Source organism: Periplaneta americana, chromosome 13, assembly GCF_040183065.1.
Source record: "Periplaneta americana isolate PAMFEO1 chromosome 13, P.americana_PAMFEO1_priV1, whole genome shotgun sequence".
In the NCBI taxonomy this organism is placed as follows: Eukaryota; Metazoa; Arthropoda; class Insecta; order Blattodea; family Blattidae; genus Periplaneta; species Periplaneta americana.
Genome location: NC_091129.1, coordinates 63,663,526 through 63,683,416, shown reverse-complemented (window position 1 = coordinate 63,683,416; position 19,891 = coordinate 63,663,526). Strand labels below are relative to the sequence as shown.

The 19,891-nt window shown below is 34.7% G+C and overlaps 1 protein-coding gene across 1 annotated transcript in view; it reads right to left on the bottom strand.

The window, feature by feature from the left end:
• The window catches only part of hyx (cell division cycle 73 hyrax), a 44,780-nt gene that overhangs the window by 18,112 nt on the left and 6,777 nt on the right, over window positions 1–19,891 (bottom strand). The window contains exons 3-7 of the mRNA XM_069843391.1: window positions 13,069–13,331; window positions 12,336–12,549; window positions 7,946–8,123; window positions 712–848; window positions 510–628 (exon numbers count right to left, since the gene is read on the bottom strand). Of these exons, the coding sequence (XP_069699492.1) occupies window positions 510–628; window positions 712–848; window positions 7,946–8,123; window positions 12,336–12,549; window positions 13,069–13,331 (911 nt within the window). The remainder of the gene's footprint in view (window positions 1–509; window positions 629–711; window positions 849–7,945; window positions 8,124–12,335; window positions 12,550–13,068; window positions 13,332–19,891) is intronic.

Here is a 19,891-nt window from a genome sequence, read left to right as displayed (position 1 = left end):
GCATATGAACACCTGCCACTTTGTCTACTTGAGTAATAAAATAGAGTTTCTTTTACTTGGTTATTTAACGACGCTGTATCAACTAAGAGGTTATTTAGCGTCGATGGAATTGGTGATAGCGAGATGATATTTGGTGAGATGAGGCCGAGTACTCGCCATAGATTATCTGACATTTGCCTTATGGTTGGGGAAAACCTCGGAAAAACCCCAACCAGGTAATCAGCCCAAGCGGGAATCGAACCTGCGCCCGAACGCAACTCCGGATCGGCAGACAGGCACCTTAGCCAACAGAGCTATACCGGAATAAGGTATAAGCATATGTATGCTCTTTTAAGTTCTGCATTTACAAGAATTCAAACAAGAAGGACCAGACTAATTCCATAAATGTAAGTAAATCTTATTTAGTGAACATCTCTTACTGAATTATTTCTGGCATTATGGATGTTGAATGCATGTTATGTCGTAGATAATAAAAGAGTAATTTCCTGCAGCATTAATACACTTCCTACCTCAGATCTTGTAGAACATCCTTAGCATTGTACATAGTAATGAGAGACGTTGTTGCAGCTGGTATAATTATTATAGGTGTCCGAGAAATTCGCTTGTTTGCCTGAATGCTGATCCGTGCCTGAAAGTAAAAAGTTAAATTACCACCACACAGAAACTTAAGGTTTCCACTTTTTGAGAGATTAGGAGATTATATATACATACCTCAGCCACTGGTCTTGGTTGTTGAATAATGGGTGTGGGAGGAGCCTGTACTTTTTTTGGTTGTGTTCCTTCTGTTACAGATTTAAGTGTCATCCCATGGTATGTGCCCAATGTATCAATTTTGAATCCCTCCGTTTCTGTAAAAGTAATTTATGTGAATTTATTACACGCATTATTAAATTTTAGAAGGTTTACATAATTATATAAAATATAGAATTAGCTACACTGCAAAGTATTTATGCATTTTGTATTGACATTCATCATTATTAAATTCACAAGTTATTATTATTAGTATCATCATCATCATCATCGTCGTCGTCATCGTCATCGTCGTAATGTAGTAAGAATAGCACTTAAAAAATAGGATGTCATTAAATGGCAAGTACTTCTCATGATGCATATTGCTTAGGAGTTAAAATAATCACAATTTTTAGTAAAGATCTGTCACATATTCAGGTTCATTCTCACATGTTCCTTTTCCTTCCAAAGTCCCAAATATCTATTTCCACAATTTCTCTTCTGCATTAATTTCTGTGACTGGGATTTACAGCAGACAATAATAACCACATCAAGTTATGGTGTAATTTCAAAGATACGCTTGAGATATGCATGCAAACTAGATTTTAAAAAATTAATATTTTCAGTGATAATACATGTCGTCAATTTTGTTTCACTTGTCACTCACAAAAAGGAACTCTTTAGAAACAATTATGATTAAATTTATATTTTTAATAAAGACCACTACATTATTTTTTGCTTTTAAATTACAACTCAGCCCAGATCACATATATAACAGATTGCTCAGCCTTACAGGCTTTGACAGTAACAACTTTTGTCAGGTTTACTATGCTGCCATCTAGTTGTTACATAAGTAGTCACATCATAACTCCCATTTGAACTGCATTAGCGACTGTACCGCCATCTTATGTTCGTTTATGGTGGACGGGTGACGATCATGGCAGTCATTCTCTTCAAAGTGCTACTGATTTTAACATAGGAATGAGCAATCTGTTATATATATATATATATATATATATATATATATATGTGACCAGGGATCTCAGGTATACATCATTTCCAGATAAAACATGAACCAAGTTAACCCAATACGGTAATTTAAAAGGAATCATTGTATGCAGGACAGACCAAAGACAGATGGTATACCATAATGTTACTAGTTTGATATCAGGGATAAATTATGAATCCAGCACATCAATCGAATGGCTGGCTAGAACAAAGTTGTAAGCAGCAAATGTTTGTTTTTTCGTGTATCAGGATTAATTGCTTAGGAAGTACATATTTATTTTATTATCATTACTTATTGAAATGTAGGGTAAAGTGAAGTGTAATAAAATCCCCTAGTAATAAAACACTATGCCAACTTCACAAAAAACCTTTCTTATTCCATGCTTAACTCAACACACCAAAAAATGATGGTTGCAATCTTGTTCTGGCCAAACATTTAATTTTACACTGGAAAAATTCTCAAACAGAATCAACTCAATAGAATTAAAGAAGTGAAATTAAATCTTAATCCAACATTGAGGTCACAAACCTCACTATAGTCTGTGAATTTCGAACTAGCAGATCAAGGTCATTTCGTCTACTCCACACTGTACCCCTTCTCCTAACCCTTCCCCTCTAAAATGCCATGTCACTGGTCCAGCCAACTTTTCTCGTAGAGAACGGTCCAGGAGTGGTGGTAAGAATGCATGGCAAATGCAGTCCATTGCTTGACCTTGAGCTGCCAGTTCGAAACGCACAGACTATAATCATGGGGAACCAATATGGTTACTCTGTCTCTGTGAGAGTTTTATTTAGCACTTGTGGGGTATACAGTCCTGCAGCTGTAACACACACCCACAAGCAGCAAATAATGAAACATTTCGTAATAAGAATTTGTACGTCATAGATACCCTAAGATGTGGAAGCAATGGAAATCAAACCTCTCAAATCTGGCACCCCCCAAATAATCCTATTTGCTATATAGGACATAAACACTTGGTTTGACGGTCTCTCGCACACTGTGTAAAGACAAACCTCCTAGACTTAAAACCAGAAATCATTCCTGTTATTACTATCTTTCCAACCTAGAATATTAGTACTATCAATTTAGAACTTACTTGGACACTCAGATAAGAAGGATGCCTTGGATATTTTACAACGAGCAATTATGAAATTCAATATAAAGATTATCGCAAAATATTTACATGATGGATCAGCGGATCTAGACTAGATGTGCTCACGGAGGGCATATTGCCTACTGGGCACCCGGTGCAAGAGATGGACAAATGCAAGAAACTTGTTGTACTTGTAGACAGACAGTGTCACATCTCAGATCTTTCATAACCAAGCTGTAATGTGTTACAGTATTTAGTACTTAGTGTTTAGTATTTATTTATTTAACCTGGTAGAGATAAGACCATCCGGCTTTCTTTTCCCCTCTACAACTATAATATCGAGTATAAAATTAAAATTACAATTACAATTAAAATTAAATTTACAATTACAATAAAATCAAAATACAAATAATTTACTTGATCAATAAAGACAGGACAATCACAGAAGTTAAGAACAAAGAAAGAATTAATTACTGAAGTACAAATTAAATGTAGAATAATTTTAGAGAGATGCAATTACTGAAGATTAGTATTTTATGCTAAAATAAGACAGCTATTTACAAAGAAAACAGAACAAGTACCGGCATTACATTTAAAGTGACTTTTTTTCTTCAAACTAGTGAACATGCTAGTATGTGGACACTGTTATAGGGAAAAAATATAACGTTGAGGCCATTACAACATCAAGCATGCTCAAACATATAATGATACTGTTGGAGATGAGCATATGCAAGTAACAGAAAATTTAAAGCCATCCATCGTCAATAGGGCAAGTTGTTTCAGACATTTTCCTTATACTGAAAAACACAGAAAAAAAAATACATAAAATAAAATCATAATGATAATATTTTGTTGTATAAATAATGTAAATATGTGTGCGTGCATATGAAAAGGGGCCACTTGGCAGCTCCTGTTTTCAGATCTAGACGTGATGAGCGTGATCTAGTAGATACAGGACTTTTAATATTTATACAATGGCATAAAAAAATTCACCAGTTTGAATCCTCCCTTTGTTTTTTTTTTAGTTATATCTGAAACTTGAAGGTGCCAAGTGGTCCCTTATCATATGCATGAACACACATATTGTAATACAACTCTCTAATTTGAATAGACATATTGAAATAAAGTGATAAAATATTCTTGTCAATCCCACTAGGACAGTGGTTCTTAACCTTTTCTGAGTCAAGGGCCCCCTTTAAAATCTGATGAAAGCTATGGATTTTTTCCCTAGAAAAATGTAAAAACCGCGACAAAATATTTAGATTCGCTTCTAGTTTTTACGTTAAAATAATACAGTGAATATACATGTTAATTTTTATGTGACTTCCACGGACTCCCTGAAGCTCACCTATGAACTCTGGATTAAGAACCACTGTACTAGGAAATTAGCGATTGGCTCTTGCCTTATATTAAGAGCAACGACTGCCCAATACTCGCCCACCTAGTGCCTATGATCCTGCTCGCCTATCTTATCAATCAATCAATCAATCAATCAATCAATCAATCAATCAATCAATCTTCTTAATGTATCCAGCTGTTTGCTGACAACATAAAGTCCACTATAGTCCACTGTAGTCTATTCAGTTTTTGTTTTTCGCGAGAAATGAGGGGTATTTTGATCGGTGTTCATTACAGATGCCTCTTGCTAGTAGCCAGAGTTGGGGTGTAGTCAATATATACTGCAGGGCTGTGTCTTCTGCAACTGGTACTGATGATTTTAATCTACTTCTTTTGTGGTTTATGGATGGACAGTATAGAAGAATGTGTTCCTGATCTTCATCATGATTATTACACCACATACAAGTAGGATTATCAGAAATGTGAAATCAGTGTAGGTACAACTGTGTGACAATGTGACCTGTTCTGGCTCTTGTTAAAAATGTTTGAACATGTCTGGGCAAGTTTTTGTACATTTCCAGCTTATTTGGTTTCTTTTGTACAGACTGTAAAATTTTTCCTTTGTCAGAAGAGAGCCAATTGTTGATCCATAGGTTTATAAAATGAGACTTTACTGAAGCAAAAGCACTGGATAGAGATCTCACTTGAAGAGGTCTGTTCGCTTATGATCTAGACAATAATAAAGAAAGAGCTGTATAGGCCATGCAGCTCAACTTTTAGTGTCTTCTGTTGAACATACTGAAAGCAATGAGCAACTTGGGAAATACACAACCTTGAATTCCAGTTGGTTCCAAGCTATTGAAATATACTTGGCAATGAAGGAGCTGACAAAATAGAATATCAAAACTGTAATCTCCACCATCTTATGCACTAACAGCCCTCAATAAGTGCATAAAAGCAGCTAATAAACAAATTGATACACAATGGATGAACTAATGTCAAGTGAAACAGCATGTAAATTTTATGAGATACAACCTGAACCCTCAGGTGAGTTTCTATATAGGAATGTACTGGTACCTAGTTCCCTAGCTACACTTGCAGGGAGAGCAAGAGCAGGCTCCGTAATGACTCACGCATACCTACATGAATTCAATTTAGCAAATACACCAACTTGTCCATATGCAGAAAGAAAGATGAACCAATGACACACATTATTCAGCCTTTATCTCTAATTACAGATTTCCTTAAAGATCCAGATCAGGACACCAGATTCATATTTACAAACAAATTTTTATGGGTACTCGCTGTCAAAATCTACAAGAGGCATCAAGCCATTGGGCCCTATGACTCTGGAAGCTCGAGGAAAGCATCATACAGTAGATGCTGAAAAGTGTGTACAGTAGAATCTCGTTAATACGATTTTTCTAGGGACAAAAAAGTTTGAACGTCATATACGGGAAAACGTACTACTGAAAAACATTTTTTTTTTCATCTGCGTCAAAAACATCATTTGAGGTGTACTTTTCTATAACGAATGGAAGTGTCGTATTTTTCCACGTTTCGACAGTGTCAATATTCACACTTGTAGCCTCGCCTCTGAAACATCTGTAATTAGACTGTGATGGTTCTTGAACCTTTAGATTCAACTGTTTGAAGCTTTGAAGTCCGAAAGTCCCATCTGTAGTGCTAAATACGCTGTTTTACCACGAACCACAGTGCCATCAATCAGTGTATTCGAAGCACTGATTTGTTTGAACCGTTTTAGTAACACGTTTTCTAACTCTGGAAACTGATTCTCATGTACACGTTGCCTCTTTTTCCTTCTAAATACGTCGCTTTTATTATTTTTTTTTTTTGCTATCATATTCAGTGTTGATGGAGGAATGTTGAGTTTCCGCACAATATCAACAAGCTTCATGTGTGGGTTGCAGTCCACTTCTTGAATTGTTTCATTTTTCTTCATTCGTAATATGCCTTAATTTCTTCTTATCCATGGCATACAAACTCGTGGCTTACGTTTAAACTTCCACCAACAGTGAAACAAGTTACTGATGATACTATCGGACTTCGTCCTCCATCTTCTTCTAATGGAAACGAAATAGCAGTGTGCTGCATGCCTGCGGAGGTGAGGGAGTGAGAGTGGGAGAGAAAATGCATGCGCATGATGTGTGACTGTTCATCAATATGGCCACCGACTGCCAAGTTTGAATGCAGTAAGCGGGAAACATCAAATGTGTAAACAGGTAATTTTAATGTATGTTTAATGAATATGGGACTTTAAAAAATAGACGTACTAAACAGGAAACCGTGGTAATGAGGAATGTGCTAACGAAATTCCACTGTATTTCCTTATAAAATCATGAAATCCACTTCTTAACAGTATCAGAATACTTTCTCTTTGTATGTCATGTAATGAGAACTTCGAAGTCAAGCTCATTTTTCTGTTACATGAAATGTTTTGTAAAGACAAGAGTACTGTTCATACAAAAATTCCGTTAAAAAGAATTTAGTATTCTGTTTTATACATTCATACCTTGTTTGCCTAGTCAGATCTAATCTATACTTCAGCTTTATTCTTCAGATTGATATATCCAATAGTTATAGCATACTACAGCATTATTACTTATACTGAGTGACAATAAGACCCGAGTGCTCGACCCTCTGTCCGCTGCAAGTCAAGCCAATAGTGCCGCCATAGGCTGATTGTGAACCCCACTGCCTGAAAGTCACAGCACGTCAGTCTGTGTTATGATTCCACAGGATAAGCACGTTTCCTTTAGGCACTGTTATTCAAAGTATATGTATGTGTTAAGTTAATATTATTCAAGTATTCCATTCCACGAAGAGTGTTTATTATGATTTGTATGTGCGTAAGGGATTGGCTTGGGCTGTATTAAGTTCGAGGTTAAAATATGATTCATAGAATGATAAATAAATTTCGTGAAAAAGGAAGTGTTCAAGATAAGAAGCCTAGAAAACAACGTACTGTGCTCACAGAAAAAACTTTATATAGCATAGGACATTCTCTGAAAAATTCTCCCAAAAAATCACTTTGGCATCTTTTGTATTCTGCATGAATTTTATGTTCCAGTTCATCTAAAGTGTTGTTGCTGTTATTTTCTAATGCCAGGCGTTTGACAATAAAGTCCCCTAACTGCCCATTGTGCAACTCAAACCAAGAAATGGATTCAGAACACCTCAAAATCTGTGCTTCAGTGGCTGACCATGATAATATCTTTGAAAAATATTGGAGTGCAAGAGGTCATCTAAAGTGTGTGGATTTGTCTCGAACACTTTGACTTTTTAATCTCATTTTGTTTTCGGAAGAAACATGGTTTCACCTATATGGTTCATTTCATAAGCAGATGCCAAAAATTGATGGAAAATGGAGGCAGACAGTTCTAACATCTCTTTGCATGACATGAGTGAGTAAATTACTTTCACGTTTTAAGCGTTTATTAGTAACTTACGAAAAAAAACCCTCATAGGCAGGTTTAACTTATACCGTACTGCAGAATTTCTGACATCTGTTCATGGTGCCATCGGCTTGACCTTCTGCAGACGGACAAGTCAAGAGTGCAAGTTCAATGCTTATAGTTCACTCAATACAATATGCAAGGAATTAAGGAATCATTAAAGACATCAAGATAACACACTTCTGCACAAAAATGATTTTTTTGTCAATGTTGTACACAGTAATTTTATTTTCAACATTATGTTTTCTTTGTCAAATTTTAAATAAGTATTACATTCCAGCGAACTTTCACAACTTTTACCTTCCTTCTGCCGAATAAATCTCTCTTGATCGTATCTGTTATAGACAGCAGGTTGTGGTATTGATCTGATGGGAGTTGCTCGTGGGGTGACAATGGGTGTTGGCTGAGGTGGCCTGTGACGACCTTCTTCTCGTGCCTTAATTGACTGCAGAATAGCAAAGATGTTCTTCGCAAATATCTACAGAAGAAACATGCAGAAAGAAGTTAATTTCACACTACTAACAAAGCAAAGACATATACAACACTGCATCTAAATAAGAGTTAATCAAAAATTATTTTCTCATTACAAAGGACTACAATACATTCACAACATCTTTCTGTTCCCAAATCAGCATCATCAGTGACCTTAATAAAATATCTGATATATATTATTAATGAAATGTACTGATTCCTCTCATTAATAAATTTATACGTGAATAAGCAGACTGATTCAACAAAGCTGATTTTTTTTATATCACAGAGAATGAAACAACACAGTTTTTACAGTGATGTAACACTAAATATCATTTTTCGTAATTTTTCAAACTGAATGCATATTCGATTTTAATAATTTTTTTAATAAACAATGGAGAAGAGCACAGTAATTAAAAAAATATATGTCAATTTTATTACAACAAAGGATAAAACAAAACGCATTGGCAAGTGAAAATTCTACCTGCAATGCATTGAATTATGTTGCAATACACATTCTTATTTAGGAAGAACTGAAACATATTACAGAAAATTTTCAATTCTCAAGGATTGAATGAGTATTCTTAAGGAGCTGTTGGTTGAACTCTACTTTTTTACTTGGTTATTTAACGACGCTGTATCAACTGCGGGGTTATTTAGCATCGATAAAATTGATGATAGAGAATGATGCCTAGGATTCACAATAGATTATCTGATATTTGCCTTATGGTTGGGGAAATTAAACCTCGTATTTTTCTAAGGGGTTTGTTAGATACTGTTTTCTCCAAAAGTTTACAACTAAGTGATGCCTTGGATTTTAACCACTCCTTGAGATAATTTCTAAAGCCCTTGTATTTATCCTAAGCCAACTTCCCATTTGTAAAGAAAAGTTTGCAAGAAGTGTCAGAATTCACAACTATTTCACAAACAAATAATGACAGAAATGCGATAATTCGACATAGTTCTTTTTTAATTATTGCTATGATTTAAGAAAGTTTAAGATTTTCTATAAGGAAAAAGTTATGGGTGTCTCTAATGTCATTATTTACAAGTAATAAATCACTTGTGTTTCTTAATAATCATCACTATACTGTTTTCGCTGTAAGAAAAATCCTAATATAAACATAAGCACGTTGCTGTCATACCTGTGATTGGCTCCCAGTCAAAACACTCACACGACGCAGAAAAATATAGTTCCGTATTTGGAAATCATAACCTTGTATTATTTGAAAATAAAAAATTCAATTCTAGTTGTTGAATATGATGAAACATATAACTTCACTTATATGTAAAACGCTATGTAAAAGAAAAGCTACTTTTATATTTTGTTATGTACTATGAACGCAGATGAATACTAACAGTAATACCGAGGTAGTCTGTTCTTGTAACAAGCTGGCGTCACTTGAGCTCGTAGTTGTTCACGTAAGCACGTGGTACTGAAGTATGGCTTCTGCATCCTCGGTGTGTGTGGTTATTAAATATAAGAGTAGAACCCCTCTTACAAGCGGAGAAAAACAAATAGTCTTAAATGTATATAATAAGTTATGTGAGTTTTAATTATAATAATTATAAAAATAATAAATGAAGGGTACACCGGAATAACGATCAAGGTCCATTTCAGAAAGTTTCGAGAAAAACGAATTTTAAAGTTTGAGCACTTAATACTTTGTTATGTGTGTATTTAATAGAAATTGACGTAGTGGAATGTCAAGAACGATTATTTCTTATTACTAGCTAGACCACATGATAGTACTTCCTTTCCACTATAAGATGGCATTATTAACTCAATTTCGATTTTTGATGGACCTTGATCGTTTTTCCCGTGTACCCTTCAAATGTTTCCTAAACAAACGAATACATAGTAGTGAAGTTAGGCCTACCTGGCGAGTAACGGGAAATGTTTAACATGAAACAGAATATACAACAGTAGGCGGAACATGTACTGAGAATCTATGGCGCCAAACACTGGCCAATGAAGCCTCACTTCAGTCACGTGCAATTGTTTATATTAGGATTTTTCTTACAGCGAAAAGATTATAAGTACAGAGCCATACACTTGACACTGCTCCCAGTAATAGAGTGATGGTGGCATTACACAGCACACTAGCTCATGCAATGGTAAAACAGAACAGATAGACACATTCTTACAACTAAAGAATACACGACATAAACAGTAGCATTAATGGATAAATGGATAGGGCTAAATTGGTAGAATATTTTTTGCAATTTAAAATTGTGAATGTGCCAAAAATACTTACCTTTTCAAAGAAAATGCTGAAAATGTTTACTGTTCAGAGTTTGTAGCATCTAAACACATTTTGATCCACATGTTGCAATTTACCTTCTGAAATGCTGACTATTTCTTCTCCCATTTTGTTTTGTATTTCATCTAATGTTCATGGATTTGATTTACATATTTGTCTTTTAAACTACCCAACAAATAAAAATCGCATGGCATTAGGTCTAGAGATTGAGTAGACCACAACCCTTCCTTCACTTATTATTACCTTCTCACCAAAGACATTATGTTCACAATAGCATGCAATGAAGTCCAAGCTGCATGAGCCTTAAGCCCATCTTGCTGGAACACACCACACATTTGTTCTTATGTTAATTAAGGGAAAAACTGCTCCAAATTTACGGCAATGTATCTGTCAGCATTAATTACTTCATGGAATAAAGTCGGGTTAATTATTCATGTCGTACTTATCACATACCATACCATACCAATCTCAGAATCATCCAATGGAATTCAGTGTATGATTTTGAGATTTTTTTTTTCCTGTCAGTGTCGATGCAAATGGAACCACGCCTCGTCATTAAAAAACACTATGTGAGTCTAAAATACCATCATTCACAAATTGAAGAAGCCAGTTCCAAAAATGTGTTCTACTCTGCAGATTCCTGAGGTGTAAGGCTTGTACTCTGAGTTATTTTCTGCAGATGAATGAAGTTCCAGTAATTTTATAGTGTTGTGCTGATGTATAACTTACCCCCACTTATTGGACTAGCTTTCAGAAAGATTTTCTGGGTGATCTAATTGAGCACTGATATCATTAAGTTTTTCCTCTGTTAAAATGTAACTCTTTGATTTAATTTTTTATCCAATGCTGATCCCATAGTTTTGAATTTGTTCATTATTTTACGAACTGTAGAATTAGGTGTCTCAACCCCAGGAAAATGTTCCTAATATTCTCACAATACTTAACAGCTGATTCGTTTTTAATAAAGCTACAATGAAAGAAAATGCTATACTAAATCCCTGAACTATTACTCAAACAGCATACACACGCAGACAAGCAAAATCTAAAACTACACTGTCTAACCAGTTTCGTGCAGTTCACGTAATTACTGCCAACCTTGAGTGGGCTGTGTTTTGTCACATACAGTCACCATTATGTAACTCGATGTAGAGCCAAACAAATGGATATCTCTGTACTTGTTAGATGTTATGAACTTAATTTTTAGGTTTCATTAAAAAAAAAAAAAAAACAAAGAATGACAGCAAGAAAGAAAGTGTAAGTAAGGAATCAAGCATATATAACTGTATTTCTTCGAATATAAAACCTCTTTTCACTTCATTTTCATGCTGGAAAATTGAGTAGGACCATACACACGCTAGCAAAGCAATAATAAAATGGCATTGCAAATAATGAAGGTGAATATTTATAACAAAATATAGTGAATGTCATACTAAAATAGCCACATCATTCAGAAGTTGCATAAAAATTCTTATTACTCATAATATAAAACCACAATGCTTCACAAACAGCATAACTTTTCCACAGATTTGTTTCACTTTCTCCATTCCTTCCCCTTCCTCCCTCTAAGCAATTCATAACTGCCACCAACCCACACATTTAATAAAGATTTAGGGGACATGAACTGATGCACTAATCTGTCTGCGATTTGAGTATAAGATACACTTTCAACATGTGCTGGAGTCTTATATTCGAACAAATACAGTATAATATGCATTAATTTAAAACATTTTCTACTAACATTAACATTTTGTAACCACAGAAAACAATTCCAAGAAACTGGTACAGAATGAATATGTTACTGGAATGAAGTATAGTAAAGGACTGGTGTAAGAATGATAGGAAGAAAAAAACAAGGACATGATCATTAGAACAGGTGATTTGAAAATAAAGTGTGCATATTATAATGCACTTGTAGTTTCTTATATCATCTCCTCAATCATATACTGCAGGATCACCTTTCCAGCACTCTGAAGAATGGTTGTACGAGTTCTCCATTGCCGTTCTCTGGAGATAATGTCCTTAGTAACATCCACATCGAAATCCAACATGACACGAAGATCTGATCCCAGACCTATATCGTCATTTCCTTTTATTGTTGTTCTCTTCTTTGCCAAACGTTTCGCTTTGATAGCAGCAATTTTTTCCACAGACATGGCTTCTGAAAGGGATCTAAATAGAAGATAAAAAAGATATATATAATTTATATTGCAATACATATCAATTAAAGTGATATTAATGTTTAATTTTCTACATAAGAGTGTGGTCCAACCTCTTTCGCCTCGAGGTTCACTCATTATGATGTAATGGAAGTGCAGGTCACCAAGTAAATTTACAAAATAAATGCATACTACAAACACATTGTTAATAAATATGCAATATATAGTTTTTCGTATGAGGTTCATTTCATAAGTCATGGAAACTATGTTATATCTTCCGAATAACCGAAAATATGGTTAGTTCAGTATATACATTTGAAAACCTGTTGTACACTGAATAGGATGCCACTGCCAGGTTGCGTCTGTATGCATTGGGAAGAAAGAAAGAGAGAAATTCCAGAAGTTGGCATGTTTTTTTGGGGTTTCACTTGAAGTTGTCAAACTATAGTGACTATATTTCTCTTTTAAATCTTCCACAGCAATACTGGTTTCACATGTTAAACGTCAGCTACATAAAAAGATTCTAGCTTACTTGATATTGTCGACAGTTACAGAAGCCTCTTTTGGTGCATCAAGCCTGGCAGCAAGTTGTTCTTTCACCTTTTGCACCTGAGTTTCCTCAAAACGAGGTTTCTTAGCAACAGATTCAAGAATGTCATCAGCTGTCCTTTTCACTTGCGTAGGGATCTCAAGAGGTGCAGATTTATCAATATTGGCTGAAGCAGCAGTTTCGCCATTCAAGTAGGCCAGCAAGTCTTTCCTGTCTGGCCGCCGCACCACATGAATGTTTTCAGCCTGGATTCAAAATCAACACACATATCACTGGGCTGAAATTCACATCTGAATTCAGTTCACATTACAATTCATCAAATAACACTGCAAAAAAATTACATTTGTTTTTAACACTATATATCTACAAGTGTAGTAATAATTACTCTGAAATTGTCATTGAGATTTGAATAGTAATGTAAAAAGTTTCGGTTTAAATGAGTTAATGCCTCAGTTCACATTCATTTTAAAGCTGTAATTGAAAGCAATTACTTTTATATATGTGTAAAGTATAGAGAAGCATATTGGCAACCTTATGCACTTACTTACTTACAAATGGGTTTTAAGGAACCCGCAGGTTCATTGCTGCCCTCACATAAGTCCACCTTCGTTCTCTATCCTATGGAAGATTAATCCAGTCTCTATCATCATATCCCACCTCCCTCAACTCCATTTTAATATTAGTCTCCCCAAAGGTCTTCTTCCCTCCGGTCTCCCAACTAACACTTCAGCCAAAATAAGCTTTTTGTGCACCTACGATGGAATGAGTTGCATGCTATTGTGCTGTCCACTTAAGCTGATCCCACCATTTACCACACTACACATTCCTCTCCAATCTTCAAAACTGTACACTGTATCTCTGGTGATGGTCTGATGAAGGGAAGAACCTAGAGGCTTAGATGCCTCTTTTACAGATCTATGAATTATCAAGAATTCACAAGAACTTCCATTTACCAATCTCTACACAAATCGCGAGGAACATCAACTGCTGCAGACAGCTGATTCAGCATCACGAAAAAACAAGAGATGCCGTATTTTTCGAGACAGAGTTGATAATGAAATGGGAATTGTGGAATGTGTTTTATTTATTTATTATTTAATTTGACAGGATTAAGGCCACAGAGTCTTCACTTTCATCCCACCAGATAACATACATACAAATAAAGTAACAAAAATAATACAAATTTCGTTAAAATCCACAACACTATAGAGCATTTGTTGATGCTGGTGTTGATGAAATGACGAGGGAGAAAAATGTGAAAACCCTCACAAACTTGGCTTTATCCACACAAATACAATTCTGTCATCTGATCTGAACTCGAGTCTACAGTCATTATAAGCCAGAGCTCTGCCAAATGAGCTACCAAGGTAGCTTACATAATACGGTATGTATTTAGATTTAATTTTCTATAAAAAACACCATAAATAGCTTTTTGAAATTAAAAAAAATTGGAATCAATAACACATTCATGTGAATAAATAAATATAAATGTCTGAAACATTTTGAAAACAATGGCATATTTTACAGGTACATAGAAAATGGCTTAAAAAGCCTTCAAAAACATATAGTATGTAACAAAATGTATAATGAAGTGACTATTTGAAGTTATCTCTTACAAGCTATATTATCAGTTCTCACTAGGGAACGAATTTCTAGGTATTGAAAAAGAGAAATTTAGGACTTAATAAAATCCACTTTAGGACTTTTAGGAGTTAATACACAATGTAAAAAAATATATGCTACAAGGCTCAGTGGTAGGTAGATGGGTACCATGTGATCATATTTTGTTAATAAACCCATGTTCAGAAATGCTTTGTTTACATGCTAGCGTCTCTGAAATTTGGAGGACGTAGGCAGTAAGGATCACAAAAGCTAGGAAAGAAGTAAAAAAGACAATTGAAATACTGTAAGTAAACAGAAGGTGCTCCAAATGGCTGCCACCAACTTCGATACATTTTGTGCATCACCTGGTTATGTCATGTCGAACTCTTGGAAAGATTCCCGGCATATCTCGGATGACTTCAGTTGCTACTTGAATTCGTGCCATAAGATCTTGTTGTGTCTCCACGGAATCTCGTACACCAGGGTTTTCATGTATCCCCAGAAAAAGAAATCTAATGATGTCAGGTCAGATGAGCGAGGGGGCCAGGCTATTGGGTCTTCACGTCCAATCCATCTGTTGCTAAAGGTGTCATTCAAGTGACCACGTACCTCTTGATCGAAGTGTGCTGTCTTTTTTACTTCTTTCCTAGCTTTTGTGATCTGTACTGCCTACGTCCTCCTCCACATTTCACATAAACAAAGTGTTTCTGGACATGAGTTTATTAACAAAATATGATCACATGGTATCCATCTACCTACCACCGAGCCTTGTAACATATTTTTTGACACCCTGTATAAAATTAATCATTAATAATTGAATATCTCCCCAGAATAATGTTGCATAATCCATTTTTAACGAATCTGAGTTAAAGGCAAAAAATTGTTGCATATACCATCCTTGTTAGAGCTGTAGTGATAGAATACCGAATTATTAATAAGGCTTTGAAGTTGGCAGTCCCTAAAATAATGTTGCATATGATGGAAAATATGGCAGGTGTAAACAGCATTTCTCTACTGTGCAGCTCATTAAATCATTTTAATAACGGAAAACGTCGAATGATAAACATATAGAAGTGGAGGGATGTGAAAAACAAAATATTGAGGAACATCAGGGAGGAATATAAAACATGAAAGAACATTATAGTACCTGGGAAGAAGCCTCCGAATGAAGTAAGTGTATAAACATTGCATATCCAATATAGTATTTTATAAGTTATGCAATTTTATTAATTGTTGGCTTGATTTTATTACCTTTTATAACTTTAAATATGTAATATGTCTTCTGGCATTGTGAGGAGTTCGTTTTAAAAATAAGTGTACTATTTTTCTGCCACATGACAGAAATTTCGCATTGATTGAAAGAAGAAAGAGAGTATGCCCTATATATGTTCCTCAACATTGGAAATATGTTATTGAGTCAGCAAGCCCGGTAAGCATTTGTTAATAAGGAAATGGACGGAACACATTTTCTAGATTATTCATTTCTGGAGCAAAATCTGAAGAAAAGTGCAGATTGCAAAATTACATCAGGAATGTGGCTACAGATATCTTCAGACGACCCTACTGTTCCTTCAATTATGAAAGGAACACAACATATTAGAACAGTAGTGTGTGTTTGATACAACTAAACATAAAAGGGGGAAAGGTAATAGTATGAACCACTCCAAATCGTTACAGGCGAGCACCTCCATCCAGCAGATGAAGATATTCTTCCTATCACTAAGAAGGAGAAGGCTGATCTGATGTCCATGTGTGACTTATTTGGAACCTCACTATAGAGAATTCTACCAGAGCTTAAAAGTGTAAGGACACTTGTCTTTATAATATATATAGGATGGCAAATGTTAATTATGTTTCAATGTAATTTAGGCAAAATGAAATTATTTGTAAGTTATTTTATATTATTTTAATACAGAATAATAATAATATGTTTGTATCATTCAGGTATACAGTATCACAGTACTAATATTCTATTACACTGAATTTAGATATGCAACATTCTTATCATTTTGACATTTAATATAGGTTCATAGTGATTGATAATGTGAGCTCTGTTGACTTGCCATATTATTAAAACAGTTGTAATTAAACAACTAAAATTATTTTTACCGCATATTTGTGGGTATATACTGAATTATGTTATTTATACTGTCCCCTGTAAAGTAGCTCAAAATTATGCAACATTATTCTGGGGAGGTATTAAATTTTAATTTTAGTAAATATTCCCTTTCAAGTGGAATTTATGAACAAAGAACTGATGCTGACAATGAGTGCTACTAAACTAAAGACTTAAATTCTATCAGTGAAAGAGACTGATTGCCAATTGGTCAGTTTCATTTTGCATAATAGGAGTGCATTGTTGGGAAAACTAATTTGTAAGCTCTTGCCTAAACTGAATAACCTACCACCTCTTTTATGCAAGGATGAATTTTTTCAAACGAACTTCGGTTCCAGGAAATTAGGTAGGCCTAAAATTTTCTTCCCTATCCTTCTAAGATAAATATGGAACGAACTTGCCAGACCAGTGTTTGTTTGCAAGATAAATTTTTCTTACATTTTTGTAGTTTTTTTTTTGGGTATTTTTACATTTTATTACAACTTCTCAGTGCTGTACCCTGATGAAGCAGATCCAAAAACTAGGCAAGGAAGTAGTTCTGCAATAGGTTCTAGCGCACTGCAGCATTGCAGGTAATGAATTGGCGGATCAATTGGCTAAGAACGGCTACACTCTAATACAAAAACATATTACTCAAAAATCATTTATTTCTGTTAAATTCAATAAAAAATTCGAATACAAACAAACATTTTTGAACAGAATAAAGGAATCAGCTAAAGATAAATCATGGGAACCCCTCCTCCAAAATTTAAACATCATCCCTGAAGAACCAAGAAATTCAACAGAAGCAGCCTTCTGCCTTCTGACTGGGCATGATTGTTTGGCAGCACATTTATACAGAATCGACATCTTTCTCTCACCCAATTGTGTGTTATGTGGAAAGTACGTAATCATGGATAAGTACCACCTGGAAAATTGCGAAGCTTTTCCTGTTCATCTCAACATCACAAAAAAATACTGGACTGCATGATGACTGATGGTTTCATTGCCATGATACCAGAGCATTGGCTACCAACCAACCAACATTTTATTACCAGTACTTTTATTTTAAATATACAAAAAATACTAAAAAGACGCTTTTAGGCACACACACAGTTTTTAGACATTTATAGGACTTTATGGTTCATTTAGGTGTTTTAGGTCCTATAGAATTTTAATAGAGGGATCCTGTGTAAATGAAACATAGAGATATCTGAATAATGTATGTCGTAGCAAACAAAATAGGTATGGAACTAGATATCCATTCTCTAGTTATCGTTATCACACATGATATCAAAGGGCTTTTTATTGTGTATCTCTGTTTTACAGCATTTGCAGAAAGACTAATTTGGAATAGCCCTTATCTTGCCATGTACACAGGATCCAGTAGAAGTAACGTCCTTTTAAACAGTGAAATATAAAGTGTATACTGTTGAAGTATTTTAATAGTAATTGACTTATTAACTTAGTAACCTTTGTGTTTCAGGTTCCCGGAAGTAAAATGGCCCATCAACTAGCTGTGATGCTGTATTATGAAAACTATATGATTAGCAATGGAGCAGCAACTAGATCCGATTTTATACGACTAGAGAAACCAAAGTGTTTCACAAGCACAGCTCTGGTCCAAGGTTATATAATAAAATAATTGAAAAATACCCAAATTTGGAAAATTTTAGTATCAGAAATTTAAAAAAAAGCGTTAGGAATTTAATTTTTAAAGAAGATATATTGATTTAATATGTATATGTATTTGTATGATTTAAATTGTTAAAATTGAAATTGTATATTTAAAGTTAATTTATTCCTATAATTTTTTTTTCTTGACCCACTTTGTGTCAAATAATTATCTTTGTTTGTGTTAAGTATGTGTTTAGATAACTCCCTGAGCACGAGTTTTTACTCCTTCAGGGAAGAATTAACACTGTATTTTTGTACATGTTATTTTACTAACAATAAACAACAACTGCTAGTTTGTTACATGATGAATCTTACATACAACTTGTGCAGAGTCATAACATCACAAGCTTCATAAGAAAGTTTGAGACAATTGGCAGTAAACTGAAAGACATAATTCAGGAAAAATTCGCTGACATTAACCTAGAATTATGTCATAAGACTTGCTCGAGTGTGGTTGGTACGGTACATAAATGTATCACACGAGGTGGACAGCATTTTGAACATTTCACCTAAAATGGCATCAAGCACACTGTCAGACGTCTCGAACTTTCTCATCGGGCATGTGATGTTATGACTCTGCACCAGTCATATGACAAATTCATAATGTAACAAACAAGAGGTTGCTGCTCCAATGTTACGATTTTCATAATACAGCTTCACTGTTTTCACTCGTTCCAGTGTTAGTCAATAGGCCATTTTACTTCAAGGATCCTTGGACACAGATTACTAAGTCAACACGTCAGTTACAATTAAAATACTTCAACAATATAATTTTATACTTTGATAGTTAAGGAAGGATGTTCCCTCTGACGAACTCTGTATATACTAGTTGTCTCAGTCTTAACATGTGCTGTGCATTGGTTTGGAATGGAATTGATAAGGAATTTTCAAAGGGGACATTATGGCTGAGCACTGCGACCTTTTAAGATGGATTACATTTATATTTATTATTGGATTATTATTTGAAATTTTATTATGAAAGTGGATTTAATTGTAATTTTTTGTAGATTGTAATAATGATTTTGGCTCTAAAATATGTACACATCGCCTGTCACTCTCATTATTTATTAGTTGAGATAAGTCGTAACATAGTGGTTGTACCAGAAGGTGATCTAATGTGCTAATCCTCAAGCTGGGCGCATTCCCAAATCCACACCAGCTGACTATACTAAGGTTCGCTGTGTACCCAGGTTTCGAGCAAGCTACCCCACTTGTCCCTGTCACACTACATCACACATGTGCAACACGTTATCAGCCAGTCTGAGTCATTTAACAGTTGTAACAAGGCGTGTGTATTATTCATAGTAGATCATTTCTTTAAAAAAGTCTTTGTCATGTGTTCATATTATGATTACTACATATATTATATAGAGTCTGCTTGCCAATTTGAAGAAAGATTTCCTGGTATAGGTTTCAGCTCGTGAAACAATC